General features: G+C 44.3%; 1 protein-coding gene across 1 annotated transcript in view; it reads left to right on the top strand.

Moving 5' to 3' along the window:
• Positions 1-247: 247 nt before the first annotated feature.
• The window catches only part of crb2a (crumbs cell polarity complex component 2a), a gene marked incomplete at both ends in the record, with an annotated part of 35,381 nt that continues 8,873 nt past the window's right edge, over positions 248-26,755 (top strand). Inside the window, 15 exons of the mRNA XM_080742771.1 lie at positions 248-314; positions 3,306-3,497; positions 3,967-4,117; positions 6,207-6,441; positions 7,658-7,772; positions 10,059-10,254; positions 11,519-11,658; positions 12,612-12,782; positions 14,838-14,951; positions 15,517-16,037; positions 18,040-18,376; positions 19,353-19,496; positions 21,226-21,521; positions 22,237-22,527; positions 23,476-23,641. Of these exons, the coding sequence (XP_080598897.1) occupies positions 248-314; positions 3,306-3,497; positions 3,967-4,117; positions 6,207-6,441; positions 7,658-7,772; positions 10,059-10,254; positions 11,519-11,658; positions 12,612-12,782; positions 14,838-14,951; positions 15,517-16,037; positions 18,040-18,376; positions 19,353-19,496; positions 21,226-21,521; positions 22,237-22,527; positions 23,476-23,641 (3,136 nt within the window). The remainder of the gene's footprint in view (positions 315-3,305; positions 3,498-3,966; positions 4,118-6,206; positions 6,442-7,657; positions 7,773-10,058; positions 10,255-11,518; positions 11,659-12,611; positions 12,783-14,837; positions 14,952-15,516; positions 16,038-18,039; positions 18,377-19,352; positions 19,497-21,225; positions 21,522-22,236; positions 22,528-23,475; positions 23,642-26,755) is intronic.

Genomic DNA, 26,755 nt, shown 5'->3' with positions numbered 1-26,755 from the left:
CTGATTACCTCCTAACCTCCCAGAGCAGAGCGGTATGTCTGTGTAACGCCAGTGTTACACTCTGATTAGTGTCCCACCATGGCCTGTCTGCTGACCGCCCGCCCGCCACCTACATCTGAGCAAACGCAAACCACCTGCAGCATGGTCACCCTTTAGCGTCACACTTTTTGTCATTGTTTTGTTAAGTTTCTATATTGTTCCTCTGTTTGAAAAAAGAGTCAGGGCCCCCCCACCTGCCCTTTTGGCCATGGAATCTGGGACGGCCCGCTTGAACCTGAGGACAGTGCTGTTGACGATGATGATGTTCAAACTGGGTGAGTGGGCTATTTTTCTTCTTCTCCTTCTTATACATTTTAGATCAGGGGACTTCAACAGGGTGGTCCGGGACCCCTAGGGGGCCCTCAGTTACCACATTCCCTAGTTTGAGTGGAACATTAGCCAAAAATAGCAGATCTAAAAGCTCACAACGCCTCGCGCTGCGAGGCGTTGTGAGCTTGTAGATCGGCTATTTCTGGCAAAGAGGTTTGGTGTAGAGGGAAAAGAAGAGCAGAAGTATTGATGTTTCAAGTGGTTAAATGTCTGAAGAAACACATTAATCCAACATACACTGTCTGATGACAGTGCTGTCAAACAAGTCTAAGCTGTCTAAGAAATGTATGAACATTTTCAATTTGCAACACAATTGTATACAATATATAGGCTCTAGTAGTGCTTCATGTCTCTCTCTCAGCTAAGGGGTCCTTGTCCTGAAAACATTGAAGATCCCTGTTTTAGATAGATTGTCATTGCAATAGAATTGCAGCAGGAGGAAGTGCCTAAGAAGGTGAGAGATTTAAATGTCCCGTGTGGGAGATAACAGTGTCACCGCCTGCCATGTAATCCCCTAAGCAACAGGTTGCACGTTATATTGATGAGAGCCAAATACAAATGCAGCGGTTGGCACTGCAGTGGTTGAAAGTAACTATTTACTCAAGTGCTGTACTCAAGTAGAATTTTGAGTTATTTTTACTTTACTTGAGTGTCCAATTTTCTGCACTTTTATTTCTACTCCACTTCATCTCAGAGTCAAATATGTCACTATTACTCCACACATTTATTTTAAATCTACTTACTTTGTAGATTTTTATTATTATTACAAAACATACATTAACCACTTCAGCCCTGTATACCTTTCAGCCATTTGAAAATAGCCGATTTACAAGCTCACAATGTGTCACAATGTGACGCATTGTGAGTTTGTAGATCTGCCAGGTTTTTATTGGATTTATTGGATTATTAGATTTGAAAACTTCTGAATTGGGACATGCCGCTTAATGAGATCTACTTTTGGTACTTAGAGTTCATTTTACTTTTACTCAAGTAAATTTTGAATTCCGCAATTCAAAATTCAGCTACTATTTCTTGTTAGGGCACAACACACTTTTATTCTATCTGTGAAGGTGGATTCTGACAGTCGGATTCCTGCAAAAGATAATTATAGAAAAGAAAAGATGAGCATTAAAATGTTTTCATTTACTGCTTTCTAGCGTTTTAGTGATTTTAATGATTTTGATTTCAGTGGTACAAGTGGCTAAATATTAGCCTAGTAAACTAGACTCCACCTGCCTTAGCTAAGTATGTCTTTTTAGACACAATAAGCCCATTCCCAAGATGCACTGCAATCTTTCATGGGCAGATGTGACTTATCGGGGCTAGTAGTGTTACTCTAAATAAATAGTAATAAAGAAATCACTGGCTTATTGTGTCTAAAAAGTCATATATAGCCACTTGTATGCATGCCCCCAACAACTGAAATCAAAATCGCTAAACTCTCTAAACGATAGAAATAAGTAAATGAAAACATTAACACACTTGTTTTACAATCTAATATATGAACCCTTGTTGTAAAAAATATATATATATATACAAATGCACCGGTTGGATTTATCAGTTATAACTGGTGAATAAAAAGCTTCAATGAAAACCTTGAGCTTTGTTTAAAAAATGTCAAAAATAAACGCTCAACAAGCTCACAGTGTGTTGCAATGCGACTCGCTGTGAGCTTGTAGATCAGCAACTGTCACTAATTATGTTTTCATTATGTTTTCTTCAATGTATTTGCGTATGCCAGGCTGAAAGTGGTTCCTTCCCACTCACATCGCTGTCACTGAACACACAACAAGTGCTGTGCAGAATTCTGTGTTGTGTCAGTTCTACTTCCTGCTTACTGAGCCGTGCAACAAAGCTGGCCTCCTTCCCTTCCTAATAGAGCAGAGAGAGAGAGAGAATGAACAGCAGAATGAACCGTGTTCCACATGATTACAAAAGGAACCTTCATAAGCAGTGGCGCTCTGATCTGGACAAAAGGGCAGGGTGGTGGCTGTTTGTTTTTCGATGCTACAGTAAACCCAATGAACGGGAGGCGGCAGTGGCTCAGGAGGTAGAGTGGCCGCTCGGTTCGATCCCGGGCTCTCCCCCCACAGTTAGTGACGAAGTGTCCTTGAGCAAGACGACGTGCAGGCTGGTGCCTTGCACGGTTTCCTCCGTCATCGCTGTGTGAATGGGTGAATGTAATGCATCATTGTGGATAAAGGCGTTATATAAATGCACCATTTACCATTTGTAACAGTCGCTGCTGTCAGGCAGAAACCTCATATCTCATATCTATTTTATCTAACTGTTGTATGTTTTTCTCTTTAGTAATTTAATGCCCTGCCTGATCATACTACAGCAGCGGTTCTCATTCTCAACCAGTGGTTCAGGGACCACCAGTGGTCCTTGAGGGGGTTCCAGGTGGTCCCCGGCTAAACGATTTCATTTTACACCTTCAAGAGTTAAATTATTGTTAAACAAATCTGCATTACTTAATTTACAAGAAGTCTACACAATTAGAGTTCGTAGAAGAACTGTTATTTACGTTTGCCTGTTATCCCTCCTATGGCACCAACATCAATACAGCATGTCATTGTGGACACATTTTATCCAACGATAACAAAATATTCGAAGTCTGAGAGGCTAAATCTCATGAAATGGTGGTCCGTGGCTCAAATGCCCAATAACTAATGGGCCATGATATGAAAAGGGTTGAAAACCACTTCTCTACCGGTCATACTACAGTGTCACACAAAGGTAATGAAGAAAAGGTGGAGAATGTTCTATAGAAATATATACATACAGACAGCTATTGGCTTTGTGCCAAGATGTAGGCCAGATGTAGGCCACAGACAAAGCCAGATGTCGGAGCCTTATAGCTCCTTCCAGGAGCACCGCTCTAAAACATGAAATGGAACTGCGTATCACTAAACATTTCCTTTCATTTCCTTCAGGCACACTGTGCTCGGCCACGTCCGACAAATGCTTGTCGGGGCCCTGCCAGAACGGAGCGACGTGCGTGGACGACATGGACGACTACGCCTGCATCTGTCCCAGAGACGAGGTTCGCTTCATGGGCAAAGACTGCCACGAGCTGTACGACGCCTGTGCCTTCTCTCCGTGCGAAGACTGCACTAGTATCCCAGGTAACTATTGATTATATCGCTGTTTTTTTGCAAATCAACGCCCTACTTGATCACACAGCGCCACACAAAAAGCATCAAAAGTGGCAGATCTGCAGGCACGAAACATGGCACATTTTGAGCTTGTAAAGTGGCAGTTCTTAATTTTCTTTTTTTTACCGTTTTTACCCGACAGAGACGATATTTTAAGTGATTATGCCATTGATTACTGTCTTTTTTTTAAAATATATCAACTAATTGACATGAACAATGTCTAATTGACCAAATTGATTAGCCGTAAAGCCCTACAACTGTGTCACACAAAAATAGCAAAAGAACTGGTGATCTACCAGCTCACAATGTGGCCGCTAGACCAAAAAATAAATATCTAAATTCCCCTCCAAAATCAATGATTAAAATCAATCGCCGATTATTTTGTTATAATCAATTAAACCGTTTAGTTTGATTCAACCGTCACTCTCCTTAATTCCAGGCACGGCGGAGTACCACTGCACATGCCCGGAGGGTCTAGCGGGTGATAACTGTACTGAGGAGGTGGATGAGTGTGAGAGCAGCCCCTGCTCAGAACCCCACTCTGCCTGTATAGACCAGCTCAACGGCTACTTCTGCAGGTGTCCTGCTGGGTACGGAATATATATATGTTTCATTATGTTTATTGTACAATCTCTTATAGGGGCCTTAAAGGAGTAGTTCAGGGGCGTCAATTGGGTATGGCAGGGGTATGCAGCTGCCATACCCTGGGTCCAGGGGGGGGAAATAAAAGTTACTTTTCAATATAAATCCATGAATTTCTGTGCTGGTTATTATGTTGTTAAATTACAGTAAAATAACTACAAATGCAAAATGTAACAAAATGGTCACTTTGACAAGGTATTATAATTATATTCTCCACACTTTTCTCCTCATCTTGACAAAATGGTATATTCCCAGGTTCCGCAGGTCAGCTGCACAGGTGTAATTCATTATTGTTAATTGTGGCACGTTTACTAACATGTTTAGCTGCACTTGAACAAACGTTCCAGGCTGCTATATCCAGCCCAAGAAACCGTAGAAATGGGGAAAAAATAAAATGTACTTCTTAAAATAAATGTATCATGCCTGTTGCTATGGTATGGCAACATGGCTGGTGGCTTGCACGTGCGCGAAGGCGCGCGTGCAAGACACCAGTCATGTTGCCATACCTTAGCTTTTTCTGAACTGACACCACTGGAGTAGTTCACCCCCAAAATGACTATTTTTCTATTGATTACTCACGCCATGGCATGGAGACTTTAGCTATTCAAAAATTGCAGATCTATTTTTGAGAAATCACAAAGCCTACTGGGCACCATAACTTTAAAGATAACAATAACTATATCTTTCATCATTGTATTTTTGTAATAGTTGGTGTGAACCAGCCATGAGCCACTTGGCTTAGAACAACTATAAAACTATATTCTTTATAGTTATAGTTATAGTGCTCAGTGGGAGAGGTGAAAATGACCTCCCCTTTTGGCCTCCTGAAAGGTGAATAGAAGAATAAGCCTTTATTGTCTCCGAAGATAAATTTGTCTTGGGCAATGGAGGTAACAGCGTACCAAAAAATATATATATAAAACCACAAAGACACATACATACCGGTACATACATACATACATATAAACCTAAAATGTATCCCGCACCCATCATGACACCCCAGTGTGCGATATATCAACAGCCTCTAGTCCAGCATACAGATTTCCCGTCCCCCCAGCAATTCATCGTCTTTTATTAATGTACTTATTGAGAGCTTGGATTGACAGCGGAGCGAATGAGAACTTACAGTATATCTGTTACGTTTTGCATCTGATGATCTGTACCGTCTACCGGATGGCGACAGCTCATACAGTATATCTATCTATAAAACCAGCAAACTCACTCACTCACTCACACACTCACGCTCTAACGCTCTAACGCTCACGCTTATCTACGTTTATCTATTCACTCGCTTCAGCAACTGATCCCAAAGTTCACATGGTATTGGTCATTAGCATTATACCAACGGTGACTGAGCCCGAATTTCATTTCTCCCAAATTAAAGCAGTTTATTAGCGTTTTCTACTGTCTGTTGCCAGGGTTACGGTCCGTTCCTCCAGGCCATGGGATCTGTAGCCCCACACACACACACAGCTCCCTCTCTCACAGTTAGGAATGTGCTCTCTCTCTCTCTCTCTCTCTCTCTCTCTCTCTCTCTCTCTCTCTCTCTCTCTCTCTCTCTCTCTCTCTCTCTCTCTCTCTCTCTCGCACACACACACACGCTTTCACCAGGTGCGTTTGATGTGTGTCTCATCTTCCAACGGGTAAATAAATATACACTCCTCCACGAGCTGCTCCTTACATTATGATGCTCCCGCACATATTCTCACGCACGATCCAGTTACAGTAACTTTCCCCACAACCCACACTCTGCACATATTTTGGAGCACATATCTTTGAACGGGTAAGGTCTAGTTTTATATAAGATGTGACCGGGGTCCCGGATGATTTTAAGGGCCTGCTTTAACGCTGTCTTATCAAAGATTTCTTTGAGAGTACAGGGGGGGCTGCATGCCAATGATTTTATCAGCCCTCTTAACTAGATTTTTGCGGTTAGGATTTGAGTTTAACGGACAGATATATTCAGGGTCTGTTTTAAAGGAAGCCAGTGAACCACATTTTTTCAAGGGATGGTGTGATGTGTAATCCTCCTGGCAGGTACGGAGGGGAGGACTGCCAGAGCCAGGTGACGGACTGCGTCGACGAGCCCTGCCTGAACAACGGGACGTGCGTGCTGCTGCCGGACGGCTTCGCGTGCCTGTGCGCGCCGGGGTTCATGGGCCAGACCTGCGAGGAGGACGTGGACGAGTGCTCCTCGCACCCGTGTCAGAACGGCGCCATCTGCGTGGACGGAGTGGCCGAGTTCCACTGCTTCTGCGTGCCCGGCTTCCAGGTACGCTGAGCAGTCTCCGTTAGGGTTAGGATGATTTAGGCCTAGAATTATTGACTGCTTTAAGTGTTGAAAAATACAAGCTCACAGCGCGGCACTGAGTGCCGTGCTGCGAGCTTGTAGATCTGCTATTTTTTGGAAAAAGTCGTGAAAATGTGTGCAAATCTTTGAATATATGTATTTTTAGAACGAACGTTTGTAACTTGGAACTATAATATTTTGAGATATGAATATATTTTTTTTCAGGGGTCTTTCACATGAAAAGGTTTGAGAACCACTGATAGCAGTCACTGATAGCAGTCTCTCAAGAACAGACTAACTGAGCTCCAGTTCAAGTGAAAAGGACCTTTTCTTTGACGATGGCTGGCCAGATTGCTGACATAGAAACATAGGTTTTTCAAAAAACCTTAGAAGGATTCAAAAGACACTTATAGAATCGGGTCAAAATTCAGATTTTCAAGATTTTTCAAAAATAGCAGATCTAGCTTGTATATCTGCTATTTTTCACTGGTTAAAGCAGTCAATAATTCTAGGCCTATTAAAGGTAGCTAGGGTAAGTGATTTAATTTAATTCAAATAATAACAAAATGGGTCTGACCTGTGAGGAGAACAAAGCAGTTTCGGTTTTGGTGGATTCAATCAGGATAGAGTGGGGCCTTCCTCCAATCATGGTCGAGTGGGGGCAGGCCTTACGTGCACGTCACACTTTTGGCCCTACTCTTATCTCCGCCACCGTTGCCCCTATCCATGCCCAAACATTGCACACACACTCCTTGGCTGGCAAACCACAACCTCCGCCCCTGATCTCTCACATGCCCCTGTTCTAGCGCCACCATTAGGCTGTGTGTATACATGCGACCTGACGGTCGCTTATCTCCCGATTAGGGAGTCTTATTGCTTTAAGTGTTACCAGATCACCTGAACTAGCGGTTCTAGTCATGTGGTCATGTTCATCTCTTATATATCCTACCTGGTCAAATAATCTTTTGTAAATTAGAACAGGGTTAAGGTTAGGTTTAGGCATACTATTTGTGGGGTTAGGGTTAGGATTACGGTTAGGTTTATCATGAGTGTTCTGTTGAAAAGTCAAAGGTGCAGTCATTAAAACTAACTCTCCCCATCCTGACGAAAAACAGGTGGAGAGAAAAAGAAAGTGAAAATAGCTGTTCTACAAGTGATTAAGTGTCCCGGTTCTAATATGGTCACCCTATACTTCCAGGGCTACAACTGTGAGATGGACATCAACGAGTGTGCGTCGCGGCCCTGCGAGAACAACGCCACCTGCATCAACGGCAGGGACCATTATGAATGCGAGTGCCTCATTGGATTTGAAGGTACATGCAAATTGTGAAAATTAAGGCCTGGCCCTAACTGGGCCCTAACTGGGCCCTAACTGGCCCGGCCGAGGCCCAGCCCGACTAATTAGCATAGATTTTAGGCCCTACCTGGCCCGAAAACGTTGGGTCGGGTCAGGTAGAGTCTGGAAGAAATAGAGAACTCTAACATGCAGTAGAAGTAGAGTAGAAGTATTGAACAATGATTTTGATTTGATTTATTTTACACTATGTTTAAAAATCACACGTTACATGCTCAATAGAAACCATTGTGGTCCTCGATTTTGGACGAAAAAGTATCACATGAAACAGAGTACAAAAGTAAAATAAAGGTAATCCAAAATTGTACGTTAAGTACAGTACTTGAGTAAATATACTTTACTGTGCAGGAATCACACTCTAATGCCATTTCTTCCCCCGGGGCTGTTTCACAATAAAGTGAATCTCCTCATTAATATAAAGTTTTGTACAAATTTAATTTTGTATTTTTTGTAAATGAATAAGGCCTCCTGTTTCCAAACTGGGTGATGATGTGATGTGGTCACTGTCGGGTGGAAACCTTGTATGTCAAAATAAAAATAATACAAAAAGTAGGCCTGCCAAGAGGGACATCATTTTCAAAATTGGGCTCCCCACCCTGTTTGATGATGCAGAACAGTGACACACACACACAGACACACACACACACACACACACACACACACACACACACACACGCACACGCACACGCACACACACACGCACACGCGCACACACTTGTCTCACTTCGCTCCAGCAAACTCTTCAACAACCTTGGCGTAGGCTAATCCAATTTGTGAGGAATTTGGTGCTCATTTGCTCATTTCCATCAGCATATCCTGCGGTCCTGACTCTGTACCCTTCATACCCCCTCCCTCCTGCTGCTGGGCCTAGAAATGTAGGATCCATCCATCCATCTTCAACCGCTTATCCGAAATCGGGTCACGGGGGTAACAGTTCCAACTGAGACCTCCAGATTTCCTTATCCCGAGCAACTTCCTCCACTCCCTCAGGGAGTATACAGAGGCGTTCCCAAGCCAGTTTGGAGATATAATCCCTCCATCTGGTCTTTGGTCTGCCACGGGGTCTCCTCCCTGTGGGACGTGCATCGAGGACCTTCCTAGGAAGGCGCTCGGGAGGCATCCGTACTAGATGCCCGAACCACCTAAGCTGACTCCTTTCCAAGTGTAGGAGCAGCGGTTCTACTCCAAGTCTCTCTCGGGTGACTGAACTTCTTACCCTATCTCTAAGGGAGATACCAGCCACCCGTCTGAGGAAACCCATTTCTGCCGCTTGCACCCGCGACCTTATACTTTCGGTCATGACCCACACTTCATGTATTATTATTTGGTCACAGACTCACAATACTATTCATTGGTTCGATATGAAACCCACAGACACACTTAACCACTTAGTTTCAATGTGGCAAACGTATTTTTGGGCATGTCATTATGGGTGAAGATTTTAATAATAGCTGATCTACAAGCAAGACAACGCGTTGTCAGCTTGTAGATTGGCAAGCTGCCATGATACGACAAAATATACAATAGTGCGTTCATTTATGAAAGAACATGAAAAAGATGAAATAATAGAGATACAAGGTTTCTGTCCGGCAGACGATATTCGTCGTCATTCTCACCGTCCTTTTCTTTGAACTCATCAAGTCATTACGCCCCTGGTTTCCACCATTTCCCCATACCTTCCATCAGGAGCAAGAACATGCAGAGAATGTTAGAGAGGTAGGGGCAGAAATTTCTAAAAGGGCCTTATGGTGAAAATATCGAAAATAGCAGACCTCCAAGCCCACAGTAGCGCGACGCGTTTGTGAGATTGGAGGTTGGCTATTTTCTGTGCTTGATACCACACTGAACTAAGTATAATCAAGTCAATACTGGAGGTGTGGCGTACAGCATGGATTTCTACACAGAGAGGGCAATACTTTCAACATAAAATGCTGCATTCAAGTTCAGGAGAGTTTGGACAGGGCAATTCTCTCGAATGCCGCCTTCAGGTATGGCATGGAAAGACGGCATTTGCATTTCTTTCACCATAGTAAAAACTACATTCATGGTCTGGAGAGGGTACTTTTTACAGACGGGTAAAAGGGCATTCATTTATGAAAGAACATTAAAAAAAGATGAAATAATAGAGATACAAGGTTTCTGTCCGGCAGACGATATTTGTCGTCATTCTCACCATACAAGTCCTTTTCCATGAACTCATCAAGTCTTTACGCCCCTGGTTTCCACCATTTCCCCCGTCCATCAGGAGTGAACTGTGAGTTGGAGATAGACGAGTGTGAGTCCGGCCCGTGCCACAACGGAGCCACCTGTCACGACCTCATCGGCGAGTACACCTGTGAATGTGTGGAGGGCTTCGAAGGGACCCAGTGTGAGGTCGACATCGATGAGTGTGCCAGCGATCCTTGTCAAAATGGAGCCGTCTGTCACGACATGGTAAACAGGTACGACACGCAGGGCATTATATTCCTATGTTAACTCATTAAGACCTGACAAATAAATACTGTAACGTTTAGCAGACTGAGTGAGGCAGCTCGCTCCAACCGGGACGCGAACCCCAGCCCCCCCACTCAGCAGACGAGGAAGCAACCCGCAACCCCAAGGCTAGCCCCCTTGGCGGAGCGAGTTACGGCCTGATCTCTTGCAGGGTCGTTACACTACCCCCTCCTCACAGAAGCGCGCCCTCGCGCTTCACGCTTCACTGCACACGGCCGGTCCCTCACGTCCCTCAAGCGAGGGCACGCTCCACGGGTCCGCCCTTCTGACACCAATGTAACGTTTAGCAGACTGAGTGAGGCAGTTCGCTCCAACCGGGACGCGAACCCCAGCTCCCCCAACCCCCACTCAGCAGACGAGGAAGCAACCCGCAACCCCAAGAAGGCTAGCCCGCTTGGCGGAGCGAGTTACGGCCGGATCTCTTGCAGGGTCGTTACACTACCTAAAAATGTCTTCTAAATCCTAACGGTTTTCTGAAAGACTCTTGTTTCTATATCAGTTGTGCTCAACCTTTTCAAGTCAAGGACCCCCTAGAATTATATGTATTTGACCGTGGACCCAAACGGGACCGCGGATCCCGTTCCAGGGACCCAAAGAAAGAAAAAATTTGCATTACAATTGTCTGCTTTAAAAATATATATGTTCAAAGATTTGAACACATTTTCAAGATTTTTCGAAAATAGCAGATCTCCAAGCTCGGAGCGCGGCGGGAACTGGTACCGGTATATCTGCTATTTTCTAATAGTTAAAGCATAATGGTTAAAGTGGTTCAAATTTAGAGTGACACGGATGCGTTAACGTCAACTAGGCCTGGGCGTGATTATGCAGTGGTGTAAAAAAGTACTCAAATGTTTTACTTTTTTTTTTTACTAAAAGTATCAATACTGCAATTCAGAAATACTCTTAAGTAAAATCCGGAATTTTAAAATGTACTTGAGTAAAAGTACAAAAGTATCTCGGCATCTAAATGTGCTTTAAAAGTCTCAAAAGTAAAAGTACTCTTTATGCAGAATGTCCCATTTCATGTTTTCAAATGTATAAAAAAATCTTTTGAAAATAGCAGATCTACAAGCTCTGAAAATGCATTCTGAGCTTGTCAAATGGTCGAAATGTAGCTATAGGGTTAAAGTAGTTAATGTATGTTTTGTGTAAATCGCTCTGGATTAAGAGCCTCTGCTAAATGCCTAAATTGTAAATTGTTTGTGCACACAGCTACGAGTGTGACTGTAGCGACACAGGCTTCATGGGGACCCACTGTGAGGAGGACATACCGGAGTGTGCTTCAGACCCCTGTCACCATGGAGCCACCTGTCTGGAGGGGGCCAAGCAGTACATCTGTCTCTGCTGGCCGGGTACGTCAACCGCTAAACCGCTAACTGTCAACTGCTGGCGACTATCCGTGAACCGCTATCTGCGAACTGCTAACCGCCAACAGCTGACCGCAACGCTCGCCCCACAAAACACACTCGGCCCCCACTTTTTTCGACGTACCACTTTATTCTTTATTCTTTATTCGGATCCCCATTAGCTTCCGCTGCCGCGGTTGCTAGTCTTCCTGGGGTCCACATAAAACGTCACAACATCAACATACAATATTCATACAAACAACAACTGACACTTGTCAGTCTGAATATAAAATACGTTAAAATACAAATATAAAATAATACAAGAAAATGTACAAAAAAACATTGATTATTCAAAGTGTGTTGTCTCTCATTAATATTTGTTTAATATTTCTTTTGAATAAGTACTTACTTTTGATTTGTTTCATATTGACAGATAATGAGTTCCATTGTTGGATGGCTCTATAAATAACAGCTCTTTTAAGTATTTCTGAATTTGGTTTTGGAAGTTCCAAATACCCTGAGCTTACCTGTCTGGTTTGATAACCATGTTTTAGACCTGCATTCAATAATTGATCTCTAAAGAAATCTGGCTTCCCCTCAATAATTGCATTTCTAGAAAATGTTATAATTCTTAACTACTTAAGCATAGTTTTACTGACGTTACATTTACATACAAGGTTAGGTTTAGGCATAGTTTTTCCGTGATAGGTTTCCTTCTTTGACAAACACAGCATGTGGCCAATTGCATTTTAGGTAAATAAATAAATAATACGGTAACAATCGTTACCTTTCGGTTGGCTGGCTGAAAACTACTCAGCAAAAATGAACTCTACTGCAAATTGGTAAGATCTTGATTCATCAGTTCCATCTCCTTCTCTCTTGCTGGTTATAGAGCTGGCAACAATCAATCAAACACTGTCCGATTGAAGCAACCTTTCGACCATTGTTTCTCTCTCCAGGCTATGAAGGCGAGCACTGTGAGGTGGACATCGATGAGTGCGCCGAGTCTCCCTGTGAGAACGGAGGAGAGTGTTTCCAGAACTCTGACCCGTCCATCTGGGAGGAAGACTGGGAGCTCCACTACTCACAGGCTGCTGGATACATCTGCCAGTGTCAGCCTGGATACGCAGGTCTGTTTCTCCATTGTTCTCCTAATTTAGCCATTATGCCAAGGTACACAGTATTGTGTATCATTATTTTATGCTTTAACTATTGAAAAATAGCAGATATACAAGCTCACAGCGCGGCACCGAGTGCCGCACTGCGAGCTTGTAGATCTGCTATTTTTGAAAGATTGTGAAAATTGGAATTTTAACCCGATTCTTTTGAATCCTTCAAAGGTTTTTTTTTAAACTCTATGTTTCTATGTCAGCAATCTGGCCAGCCATCGTCAAAGAAAAGGTCCTTTTCACTTCACTGGAGCTCAGTTAGTCTGTTCTCGAGAGACTACTATGTCAGTGGTTCTCATAATTTTTCATGTGAAGGACCCCCAAAATGATATTTATTTGGCCACGGACCCCCATCTCAAAATATCTAGTTCTAGGGACCACCCAGAAGCAAAATTTGAGTTACAAACATTCGCTTTGAAAATACATATATTCAAAGATTTGCACACATTTTCACGACTTTTTCAAAAATAGCAGATCTACAAGCTCGCAGCGCGGCACTCGGTGCCGCGCTGTGAGCTTGTATATCTGCTATTTTTCACTGGTTAAAGCAGTCAATAATTCTAGGCCTAAATGGGTTAATAACAAAATATATTCCAAGTAAGACACGTGAACAGCCAGGGTTCTAACTTCAGTTTCACTCGTAACAAAATAAAATAGATCACTGCTTGTAACATGCGTCACCACACTGTTCTCTCCTGACAGGACAACAACACCGCGCCAAGCGTATCCCATAATACCCCTCTCAGCCCGCCAACTCTTAAAGGCAAATTATAGGTACATACCCCTGGCCCTGTGTATACTGTATATAGCATAGGGTTACACGTCATACTCTGACATCACAGACTGGCCTGGACACGGAACACCATGTGGCATAAAGATCTGCCCAACGGGCACTACAACATTACTTCTGAGACTCCTACATTCAATCCCTCAGATACTGTGCACACCCCTGTGCATTATTATATTATAATGAAATATATATTGTATCGGAAGCGGTATTGACAGATATGACCCTGCAAATATGTAATATATTTTTATTTAAGGGCCACAAAGTCTTCTCTCGGTGGGGCAACTACGTATTACACAATTATTCCACATCTTATATTTACAATGGGCTTATTGCCGCATCCCACTTCCAAGCCCAGTCACGCCCCCTTTACATCCACTCCAACTCATAGGTAGTCGTCTAGGACGTAAGGAATACAGCCCCTAACCCTATGCCGTCCGCTCATTCGCTAAGCACGAGAGAGAGGAGGCAACAGGGGAGGGGGGGCGGGCAAGCGAGAGAGAGAGAGAGTGAAATTTGACACCACTGTGTTTGCACGTGCAGCTGCTGCTGCTGCCTCCACACGTGAGTGCAGAGCACGGCAGCAGAGTCCCCGCTACAAGACAAGCATCAATGATCAAATATAGAGCAGTCCTGCCTGAGCGCCCGGAGGGCGCAAAGTCCTAGGAATGGAGCGGCGGCGCAGCCGCCGCGACAGTTCTAGTTTGATAGAATTTGTCTCTTTGAGTTACTAGGAGGAGGTATGTCACATTTTCCACTTTGAAGATTGCCAGGACTGTTCCACGCCAATCATCCATTGTGGGTGGATTTCTTTTTTTTTTTTTTGATGCAGCAAAGTATGAATTGGGCTATTAGACCTGGGACGTGCATAGAATGTTAGAGAGGCAGGGGCTGAAATGTCTAAAAGGGCCTTTAGGTGGAAATATCGAAAATAGCAGACCTCCAATGCTCACAATGCGCTGTGACGCATTGTGAGCTTGGAGGTCGGCTATTTCAGTACTTGATACCACACTAAACTAAGCATAATCAAGTGAAAAGAGAGTTTGGACAGGGCAATTCTCTTGAATGTGTGTTTCTTTTACCATAGTAAAAACCGCATTCATGGTCTGGAGAGGGCACCTTTTACAGAGGGATAAAAGGGCAGGGGCTCAAGCCCCCTTTGATGTCTATTGTGTGCACATGCCTGTATTAGACCAATGTGTTGATTTGTTGTGTGTTCCGTGGTACAGGAGAGAACTGCTCTGTGGACATCAATGAGTGCGAGTCGGAGCCGTGCCAGAACGGTGCGACGTGTGAGGACCAGATCAACGGATACGTGTGTACCTGCTCCGATGGATTCACAGGTCACACATCTTCATAGTTTTTCAACACTTCGTCTGATCAAATCGTTTGTAGCAAATAATCCTGGATAGTAATTAAGCAATAATACACGAGAGGGTGTTTGTTATCATGATTATCGGCACGCTTGTGTTGATTGCTGGAACGAGTTTCATGGGCAGCTTAGAAGTGCCGATATAATCATGATAACACACACCCTCAAGTATAATATTGCGATTATACAACAGTTACCATTTAAAAAAAAGCATCAACTTCATTACATTGTTATTCAATTATTCAATAGAAAGTTGTACATTTTTATGCTACATTAAGCTACTATATGTCCCTGAACTTCACATGAATACTGCTAGCGTAGCCGCCTAGCATAGTGTTGGGCCGCTCTTTCGCGACCGGCACAGCTGATTTCTTTGTTTGATGAGACCCGTTCCATAATGCTCGTTATCATCACGCGTAGATAGCTATTTCAAGACCAATCAGATTGCTTTGTCGGAACTACCTGTTGTACAATGTGTGTTAAAACATGCTTCTCTACTCGTGTCTAACCATCACACCATCTCTCCCACAAAACAGGTGACACGTGCGAGGTGAACATCGACGAGTGCGAGAGCCAGCCGTGTGAAAACGGCGGCCGGTGCGAGGACGGCGTGGCCTCCTACACCTGCCGCTGTCCGGAGCCGGAGCCCGGCGAGCTGCCCTGGGGCGGGGACCACTGCCAGGTCCAGCTCCACGGATGTGTGGACCACGAGTGTCAGAACGGGGCCACCTGCCACCCCTGGCTGGACGGGGACGACCACCACGGCCACGACTGCCTCTGCGCCCACGGCTTCTACGACGAGCACTGCTCCACGCCGACCACCTTCTCCTTCCGCGCCCTGGGCTTTGTCCACGTCGAAGTCACGCCAGAAGAGGAGGGAGGAGAAATCGGGGACGAACAACACCAACATGACCACGATGACGACGGTCACCACCACAAACCCGGGGGCGTACGGCTCCGCTTCCGAACCACGCTGCCTGACATGGTGCTCTTCTACAGGGGCGATGCCGACAACCACCTGCTGCTCGAGATCCAAACCGGCAACCTTCACGCTAAGGTATAAGCTATATGCATGCTTTTCTAGTGCATGGGGTCATCGCCATGCTGGCTTGTTGTGGTAGACATCTTTGCCAAAATTCAATTTTTGCCACATACATACAAAACGAGCGGACACTAATATTACCAGAAACACAAAGAGCTAGCCCTGAATGACCATAACAGGTCTGTAATTCTGAGAGTTACAGACCGGGTCCATTTGGTTCCATTTGTACACTCGGGGGTGCTTGCAAATAACACATTTGAGAACCACTAGTACTGGTTGGACTCCTAATATACCATAGTGTCGTAGTAAATCAGTGTCATACATATTCTGAAGAAAACCTGGAGACTTGACATTAAGTAATTGGGTCTTATGAGCAAAATAAGAACATTATAATGGTGTGTAAATCTACAATTTCCACGGACAACACCAAGTCTTTGCCAAAGACACATTTGTCTGTGTACGGACATATTGATGACCCCTGTACTGTATTTCTAGCGCTTTACCTTGTGTACTGAAGATATACAGTACTGTATGTAAGCTAATCTAGGGCTGTACCTCATGTACTGAACCCTAAAACTATAGGTTATAACTGGCCTAAAAGTTTTTTTTAGACCATTATATAGTAACTGTTGAAATAACGTTGTTTCAACGTCTAATCTACTGTAAGCTTAGCCGTTTAAAAAACGTTATCACCCAATTTTAGACGGATGTCTAATAGCCGACTATGGCTCATTGGGTTATGTGTAACCATCTGCTGCTACCTTTTCATGGTTGCGACCGTAGGTCGCATTTACTACCAAAACCTCCACAGGCTGTCCGTGAGTGAGTCAGTCAGTCAGTCCGTCAGTCACACGTCACACGTCACACTCTTGCCCTGCTCATATCTCCGCAACCGTTGCCCCGATCCATGCCCCCGGAGCTCCAGGGACCCCCAGGTCCCTGGGGGACCCCCAGATGTAAAAAATGACCAAATGTGCTAAACTGACCAAATGACCACCCCAACGGGGCTGCTCACGGGGAATTCCCGGGGACCACCGACTCCTGGTGCTCCAGAACGGATGCAAAAGTGGTGGCGCCCCCAGTGGAGGACCCCCTACACTGCAGCTCACATAAAATGCCGTAACTCCGGCTAGGAGCGATCGGGACAGCCGGGGCCGGTACCTATTCGTCCGCCTTGGCGGCGCGGAGACCCCACCCCTCATTTCTCACATGGCCCTCTTCTAGCGCCACCATGAGGCCGATTCTTGCAAAACATATTTTTGGACACTGCTCCTACAATTTTTGCCCTAAAATCACGCAAATCGGTACACAGTATGTCTACACTCATCCCATCAACATGAATCTCTCCCATATAGCGCCACCTCCAGGCCGATTTTTAAAAACACATTTTTGGACACTGCTCCTACAGATTTTGCCCTAAAATCACGAAAATCACTACACAGTATGTCTACACTCATGTCATCAACATGGATCAGGAAGATTTTGGCAAAACAATTTTTTGCCGTATTTGGGAGTCTTACTGGTATTATGTATAAATGTACATATCATAGATGTAAGCCATTTACCATGAGAGGGAGTGGGTTGTTGGCTGATTTACCACTGTTTCAGGGTTGTGGCACGAGGCGAAGCCGAGTGCCACACATCGACTCTCGAATGGTAAATTGCTTTTCTACCACTTCTACCATATAAATGAAAGAAAACACAGTTGTAACTTGCAAGGTTATTTAGTTACAATCATTAATTGTTTCAGTGGGCGGGGTCCATGACCCAACTCAAGGTTGTTGACTGATTTACCACTGTTTTAAGCCAATCAGAATCCAGTATCTGAACATGTGACCACAAAAAGTGGTAGAAGTTTCGTTTCTCTCTCTTACCACCCCCCCCCCCCCCCCCCCCTTTTCCCTGAAAACTACAAATGCTGGAGCTTTCACCTACTGTAGGTTTCAAACCATTTATTACAAATGTAAACCTGTGATGTGACAAAGAAAACCTGTCGATTCTGATCGTCGCTGTGAAGGTGCTGTCCGAGGACGCCGAGCTCAACGCCGTGTTCCCCAAGGCGGTGAGCGACGGGGGCTGGTGGGACGCCCACGTGTTCGTGGAGGACGGGCATCTGGTCCTGGTCACGAGAGGCCCCGGCTGCGGAGACGACCCGGGTTGCAGGGTGGTCGACGACGGCGACCCGGACGGGCCCGTTTTCCAACCCTCCTCCTCCGACGCGTTCGCTCACGTTTACGTGGGCGGAGCGCCGGAGGAGCTCCTGGGACTCACGGCCTCGGGGGCCAGCTTCATCGGCTGCATGGAGGACCTGCTGGTCGACCACAAAGCCATCCTACCCCAGGAGATGACACAAGGTTAATAGAGAAAGAAAAGAAAGATAGAAAGAAAGAAAGAAAGAAAGAAAGAAAGAAAGAAAGAAAAAAGAAGTAAATGACAGTTACACTAGGCTAATGAAACGATTCTTTACTTGCGCCCTCTGTTTAATATTAAAGGAGTAGTTCAGGAAAGAAAGAAAAGTAAATGACAGTTACACTAGGCTAATGAAACGATTCTTTACTTGCGCCCTCTGTTTAATATTAAAGGAGTAGTTCAGCCCCAAAATGTATTTTTTTCTATTGATTACTCATGCCATGGAGACTTGCCATGGAGAATAATATTTTTTGTTTTTTGTCGCATTTCCAAGACAGTAATTTGATTACAATATGTTTACCCCCATTGATTCTGGATGGGGACCCAAATGCATCCGGGTCCCCATCCAGAATCAATGTGGGTGCTTTTACAATAATCAATTTTTTGTCCTAGGAGTGCGACAAATACAAAAAAAATATTATTGAACTCAAGCCTCCATGGCATGAGTAATCAATAGAAAAAAAAGTAATTTTGGGGGTGAACTACTCCTTTAAGTCCTGATATAATATTAGAGGAAACACCAGGCAGCTATATAGGCTACGTGAAAGCAAAATAGAACATAATAGTAGGCCTTCCTTGACTACTAAAACAATTCTGAACAGGGCTACATTTGCAAGCATGCTTTAATGCTAATGTTGTTGTCTAAATAGCTGAATGGTCCTTTTTAATAGAATAGCCTGTACTGTATACTTATCCATCTAGAACAATGGTTTTCTAAATGGGGATTGTCTGTATGATTTTAGTTAGCTCTAGTCTTGTATAGACACACACACATACAGTTTGAGTTGATGTGGATTCCAAACTAATAGAAACTGCAGGCTTTTATTATTCATCATTTGATCATGAGCATTAGTGAGGACCAGTAGGTTGAGAATGGGTGACGTGGTCCTTTAACTATGAGAACGTATTAACATGTTGCAGATGACCAGATCATGGAGCTGGGTTGCAGTAAGACAGAATGGTGTTCTCCTGACCCCTGCTCTGGTAACGGACGCTGTGTGGACCTATGGACCAGCTACCACTGTGACTGCCATAGACCCTACCATGGAGACAGCTGCTCTGACGGTAACACCATTTAATTGTGACTGCTTTAGAGTTTATTACCGAACGTCAATTCCCCACGTTTTCTTCAGTTTACTATCAGAACCGTCACAGGTTGTTTGTGTCTGCCCGGACGGGTCACGCCTGACACTGTGGTTCCCCTGACACACCACTGACTGTGACATCACAGGTGACATCACAGTGATGTCAGAGACTCAGAGCAGGGATCTCCATATATTGCCATATATGGAGATCCCTGTGATGCCAGGGGAACCAAATCCCTTTTATTCCCATATATGGAGATCCCTGATGTCCCAGGGGAACCAAATCCCTTTTATGCCCATATACGGAGATATGGAGATCCCTGTGATGCCAGGGGAACAAATCCCTTTTATGCCCATATATGGAGATCCCTGAGGTCTACATCACTGTGACAGTACATGGATCTCCATATATGGGTACCAGTCATCTCCATATACTGTATAGGTAACTGGTCCGATATACATCCCTGGCCAGATGGCCGAGACATGGCGCGAACTCGCCCTTTAGGGCGAGGTCGCTTGTCGGCCTTAGGCGTCTTACTGGTAATATGTATGACACTGATTAACAAGTCCACTAGTACTAGTGGTTCTCAAACGTTTCTCTTTGTGTTTCACATTTTGTAGGCCTATAGGCGCATTTCCACTGCAGGGCCAAGCCAGAACCAGAACCAGAACTTTCCAGAACCAAGAACTTTCAAGAACCCGTGAAGTTCCAGAACCAAGTTCTGCTTTTGTTTCCATATAACCAGACCCAACCGGGAAGCTCAACTGGTCAGCCTGATTTGGCTGAGACAAAACAGCTGGTCATTTTAACAGCAGCACATTCGGGAATCTAAAATCTAAAATAACAGCTGTATGTAAATACGTATATTATTAGTTACTACTTTTTGAATATAAAAAAAAAATAAAACAATAGAACGTTCAAACAAGCTGCTATACCGTAGGCTACTGAGCGTTTGGTCGGTACGCTGCCTTTGCTCTAGGGAGGAAAAAAAGCGCCTCTCTCTCTCACACACACACACACACACACACACACACGCATAATGAAATGAAATGCGTATCTCCACTGTAGTTTGTTGTCTGTCTATCGACGTTGGACGTACATTTTCTTTATTTTTGCTTGGCACCGTGTCTGTTTGCTTATGCACTCGACGCCCGTTTCAGAAAGACGACGGCGACGGAATTTGTTTGAAACTCCTTCATTTAGAACGGATGCTTTTAACTCCTTCTGGACATTTTCTTCTGTCTTCTGGCGTCGCGTCCATAGTGTTTCAGTGTTTCTGTCTGTCGGAATAGGATTTTAAAAATGACGGGGTTGTGTTGTCGTGAGAGATTTCTCCCAGTTCTCCTCGGCGTAGTCTCCGCTCAAGCGGCTCAACCAATCAAGAGCAGTAGCGCTGCTAGCCCCGCCCATAGGTTCCCAGAACTCAAGTTTAGTTCTACATCAGGAGCAGGACCGAAAAAAGGTTCCAGGAGGTTCCAGGAACCTTGTATGGAACCGGGCCGTTCGCAATGGAAACAAAACCAGAACCAAAAAAATAGGTTCTGGTTCCTGAAAGTTCTGGTTCCACCTTGCAGTGGAAAAGCGCCTTATGTCCGTGGTAAAAATGGAACACCACAAGCCAACATGGCGATGACACCTGGACATTGATGATCATGAACGCATTTTTTTATTTAGTTTTATTTGTATTTTTCCGTTGTGGCCCTGACAGAGTTCCCGTCGTGGACGTACAGCCACGAGGACTCGGTGAGCTTCACCTCCTACGTGGTGGCGGAGGGCGGCCACGGTGGCGGCGGTGACCTGAGCGTGTCGCTGTTCCTGCGCTCCCTGAAGCCCGACGGCCTGCTCTTCCAGCTGAGGCGCCACCGCGCTGAGGAAGAGGAGGAAGGAGAGGTGTACTTCTCACTCTACCTGGGAATGGGCCGGGTGTTCGTCAGCACCCTGGCCAGCGGCGTCCCCGTGACCGCGCCCATCTTCATGACCACCGGAGAGAAGCGGTTCCTGCAGGTCTGTCTCGGTGGCTCGGTGTTGATTCTGACATCTGATTTGACTTTAGTCATATAATCTTTTGAATGAAATGGAATTTAGTCGATTTGGTCGACGAAATGTATTTTGGCAGGCCTTGATGGTGTCATGGTGGCTGATTTTACGCTCGGTTGGATGCTGAAATACGGTGCGGCGCGTTGTGAGCTTGTAGACCTGCTATTTTCAGAGTGCAACACCAGCGCGCAACCAAACATAAACATAAACTTTTAGTTCTACTTGATCTCTTCTAGTCTTTTTTTTATATGTTGACAAAATTGTCAGTATATTTAGTCATAGTTTTAGTCATCATAGCTTAGTTTTTATTACGTTTTTATAGTTTTCGTCAGTGAAAAAAGGTAGTCGGCGATCATTTTTCGTCATAATCGACGAAATCAAAACAGTTTTCTTTTTTGTTGGAGACAAACATCTGACATAATCTGAGACCCCCACACACACACAAACAATCTTGTACACTTCCATTTACAGTATACTCTCTCAGTTTCAGAGTTATAGACCTATATGGTCATTCATTCAGGGCTACTGGGCTAGCTCTTAATGTGTTTCTGGCAATATTTATTGCCCACTCATTTTGTATGTCCGTGACAAAGATGTAATGTTGAAAAATGTCCACCACAAGCCAGCATGGAGATGACCCCTGCCTACAGTACGTGGGTTAAAGTCCTCTGGTCCTCCCCAGGTGGACGTGCAACACGGCCAGGTGTTCTTCCAGCACGGCGACCTGCGCTACGGCATCGGCTCCGTCCCCGAGGTGGAGGTGTCCGGCGGGGACGTGGCCTACGTGGGGGGGCTGCCAGGGGGGTGGAGCTCCGAGCCGTGGGGGGGCACGTTCAAGGGCTGCCTGCAGGACCTGCACCTGGACGCCGCGCGCCTGGAGCCGGAGCCCTGGGACGGCTCTGAGGACGGCGAGGTCCACGGCCAGGAGAGCGAGAGCATGACGAGCGGCTGCGTCAGCGATGACACCTGCAAGGTGAGGACGTGGGTCTGTTACGCATGTGTCTGTGCGGGTTTCCCAACGGGTCTGAGCAGTGGGTGTCTATTCTGCATCTAGCTTAAGGCAAGACCCAAATTTACATTTTTAACTCAAATCTGGTCCTGGGGGTCCCTGGAACAATATTTTGAGATGGGGGTCCACGGCCAAATACATATCATTATGGGGGTCCTTGACATGACAAAGTTTGAGAATCACTGATATAGCAACAGTTTTTTCAGAAAACAGAAAGAATTTAGAAGATATTTTTGGCCTATATCAGTGCTTCTCAAACTTTGTCATGTCAAGGACCTCCAAAATGATATGAATGTGTGGCGGTCCCGACCCGCAGTTTGTGAGCCACTGTGTTTTACGGGACTGGTCCTTAGAGTGTGGTCCGGGGACCTCAAGGGGTCCTTGAGAGGGTTCCAGGGGGTCCCCAGATAAATGATTGATAGTTAGGAAAAGAAGGAAAAGGACCAAATGGAGGCTCTTCCTTGGCCTACTGGGAGTTCCACGAAAGATTTAACCCCAGTCGGTGACGGCCTAGTAGTGCTTTCTTTACTTTGTTTCCTCTTTGTCCTTATTTGAAGCGGTGAAAGCCGCTTCCAAGGAGTGGCTTCGTCTGTCCCATACAGTCTGTCCCATAGGCTTCCAAGGAGTCCCGTGTCCGTGCATGCAGTATTGAGGATTGGTCAAGCTTCACATGACAATTTGGCCCTCCAGACAAAATCATTCATTCATTAAGAGTTCATAAAAATATAGAACTAAAACACATAGAAAGCATAGATCTAGAACACAAAATGTATAGATCTAGAACACAGATTTCATAGCTCTAGAACACATAGAATAAAAATTCACCGCTTCACTTCGAACCGAGTTTAGATTTTTTTCTCCTTCGGTTGGTTTAGTTGAGATTACATTCTACCAAACATGTGTGATCCACAGGAGGATCCATGTCTGAATGGAGGTCAGTGCGGCATCACCTTCAATGACTTCACGTGTCTCTGTCCGGAGGAGTACACCGGCAAGACCTGTGAGACGCGCGTGTGGTGCGTCAGCGACCCCTGTGTCAACGGAGGGTACTGCATCGACCTGGCTGACGGATATGAATGTAAGCAAGATTTTCCTTGCAGATTCTTTGTTAAGGAATTAAAGCTGCAATCGTTTTATGTCCCTTGTCTCATTGGTGCACTGTGGACAGTTCAGAAACCTGCCTACCAATGACATCATCGATGAGGGTTTCAAGCTAATAGAAACTGCATGCAGCCATTCTCTTCCTGAAAAGTTAGAATGCTGAAAAAGAAGCCATTGTTAATGGCATCAATTAAATAAATAATCAAATCAAAATACAAAGATTGAATTCTTGTTGAATTGAAATGTCCACATCTGTCAACCGATGATGTCATTGGTAGCCAGGTTTCCAAAAGGTCCACAGGCCTCCTCAGAGACAGTAGTAGACTGACCTGGTGTCATATTATATATACGGTAATGATAATTAGTGAGGACCATCCACATGAAGATGAAATGGGTAAAGTGGGCCATTAACATACTCTACCATACAGTACTAGTTAATAGGCGAGTGCAGTTATGAAAAAAAAGCACCTTACCCTGAAAAAATTGCAACAAAAGGTTTTTCAACAGTTTTTTGTAGTATTAGGTGTCCTTAATAACATACTAAAAGTTTTCCAAAGTTTGCCCACTGGAAAGTGGTAATTTTCAAGATGGCGTCCAAGATGGCCATATATTCCTTAAAATGTCTATATCTCGTACATTATTCACCCTAAACAAGTAATTTTGGTGTCTAACCCTATGTTCATGGGGCCTAGGAATACATTGGTCTTGTCCAAACTGCTGAGAAACATTTACATAATTGTAAAATCCAATATTTTGTATGTGACTATTAAAACCCTCTGAAAGGATCACCTGTTTCAGGTGAAATACATCAGTTATAATACAAAATAAATAACATCAAAGATTTTTATTTTCTTACCAAAAGTAGGCTTATCCTTAAAATCAGCCTAACACAAAAATCCAATTGTCACAATTTCCTGGTAATTCAGAAGGTGATGGAAGATAATATTGGCAGCTGTTAAGACAGCATTGTTAGCTCATTGAAAGGTTTTGGATAGCCAGATCGAATTTGGCTTAAACTAAATTAAACTTTGACTATATTATAAATATTGACAGGCACAGTGTCATGTTGTAGGGTAGCAAACAACATTGAAAATATTAAATAGATTGCTGAACAGTGTGAGTGTGCCAAGAGGGGATGACAGTCATTTCAGCAGGTGAAAAAAGCTGACTCAAAATGATAGCCTAACCATGCGTGCTGCTCTCATAAACCAAGAGACTTGCAAAATCTGCCATGCAGAATTAGGAGATGATGCTGATGTGGTTGAAGTTCATCAGAAGGGAGCTGATGGAATCAACAGTGCAAGTGAGCAAAGAGGGGATGACATTTCAGCTGGTGAAAAAGTACACTCAAAATGTCGAATGCAGTACATAAACCAGTAAGACTCCCTAATCGGGAGATAAGCGACCGTTGGTCGCTTATCTCCACAAATAGGCCAAAAGTTTGTTTTACCAATTATTACACTCTATGTGAACATTTACATCAACAAATCCCAAGTACTGGTTTTTAGGGGTGTAACGAAGGCTCTCAATTGCGCTCAAGACATACGGGCAGTTGACAGTTTGCCATGGTTACTCATTGAAGTTGAATTTCCATATATGGAGATAACCTACGCATCACACTAAGTCTGACCTCACCAGCCCATATTTGGGCATGAGCAACTTATGTCTCCATATATGGAGATATGATGACATCACACAGTACTCAGCAGATGATGTGGCGTGATGTCATACAATACACAAACGGGCCCTACAGTATAAAGTGGCAATTCTTGCCAGGAAAGAAGCATTTCTTCGACTCAGACCTTATCGCCAGGGTTGGCTTATAGCTTATCATCACATCCAACCATCTCCAATACTCGGCTAGTTCTCCCAACAAGACTTCAGAGCCTTCCATACGATTCAAGGCATCTCGGTTAAGTTCTTACCGGACACCACTCGTCGGTTATCTCCATATATGGAGGGATGTGTTGGTTATCTCCATATCTGGAGATTGTGTACGGTGTGATGTCATACTGATGTCAGCAGTGTGATGTCATACTGATGCGGAGATATGAGCAGGGCAAAGGTGTGACGTGTGACGTGACGGACGGCCGGTGGAGGTTTTGATACTAAACTGCGACCTTACGGTCGCAATAAAAAAGCCATTAAAAGACAACATAAAAAAAGGTTGAACCACCAAAGAGAAGTGCCAGAGTAGCAACTAGTCCTTTCAACAGCCAAACAGACTGCCTTTTCTGTGGGACAATAGTAACACATGGAAGCGCTAGTTATGTAAAGACAGATGCATTTGTGAAGTCCATTCTTGAATGTTGTGACAATCGCGCAGATGAATGGGCCTTTACTGTGAGAGGCAGGATTGAATATTTTGGCTGTGATCTGCATGCTGCAGATTGTATTTACCATCACACGTACTTCCGTACTGCTTTCCAGAAACTTGTGAATGGTGAATCGACCATCCAGACATGTGCGAATGAGTTTGCACTCCCAAATCAAGCAAAAGCTGTCAAAGAGGACCTTGGGAGCAAGGCAATGGCAGTCATGTTTGGTGGCAAGAATACCGATGCACTTGCATCTTTGCGCTACAATCTTCTTAGCAAGAAATTTGTGTCTGCAAAGGCATTTGTTACCCCAGAACATCTCCCTCCTACAGAGTCCTCAACTAAATATCATTGCCAGAGAGTTTATCACCAGATCATGGTGTGGACTGAAATGGAGAGTGACATGAATCCTGTGGATTGGGGATGGAAATTGGAGGACAATCGGTTTGTGCCAGTTATGACAAAAAAAAACTGCTGCCCCAGAAAGCCTGCTGCAGATGGTCCACTGTAATTGCACAACTGCTTGCCAAACACAACAGTGTAGTTGTAGAAGATACGGACTGCCTTGCATGCCTGCTTGTGGATCATGTCAAGTTGAAAATTGTGAAAATCCACATAATCAACCTTTATGGGAGGAAGAGTGTGACGACTAATTGTTAATCTGGTGTGAAAAAAAGAAAGTAAAATGAAAATACACAAGTAAAAAAAGAAAAAGAAAAAAAAAACATAAAAAAGAAAAGGCAAAAAAAAAAGCAAAAACAAAAAAAGACAAA

Source organism: Nannobrachium achirus, assembly GCF_963921795.1.
Source record: "Nannobrachium achirus genome assembly, chromosome: 15".
Classification (NCBI taxonomy): Eukaryota; Metazoa; Chordata; class Actinopteri; order Myctophiformes; family Myctophidae; genus Nannobrachium; species Nannobrachium achirus.
The sequence above is the reverse complement of the archived record's forward strand: the minus strand, read 5'-3'. Positions and strand labels throughout refer to the sequence as shown.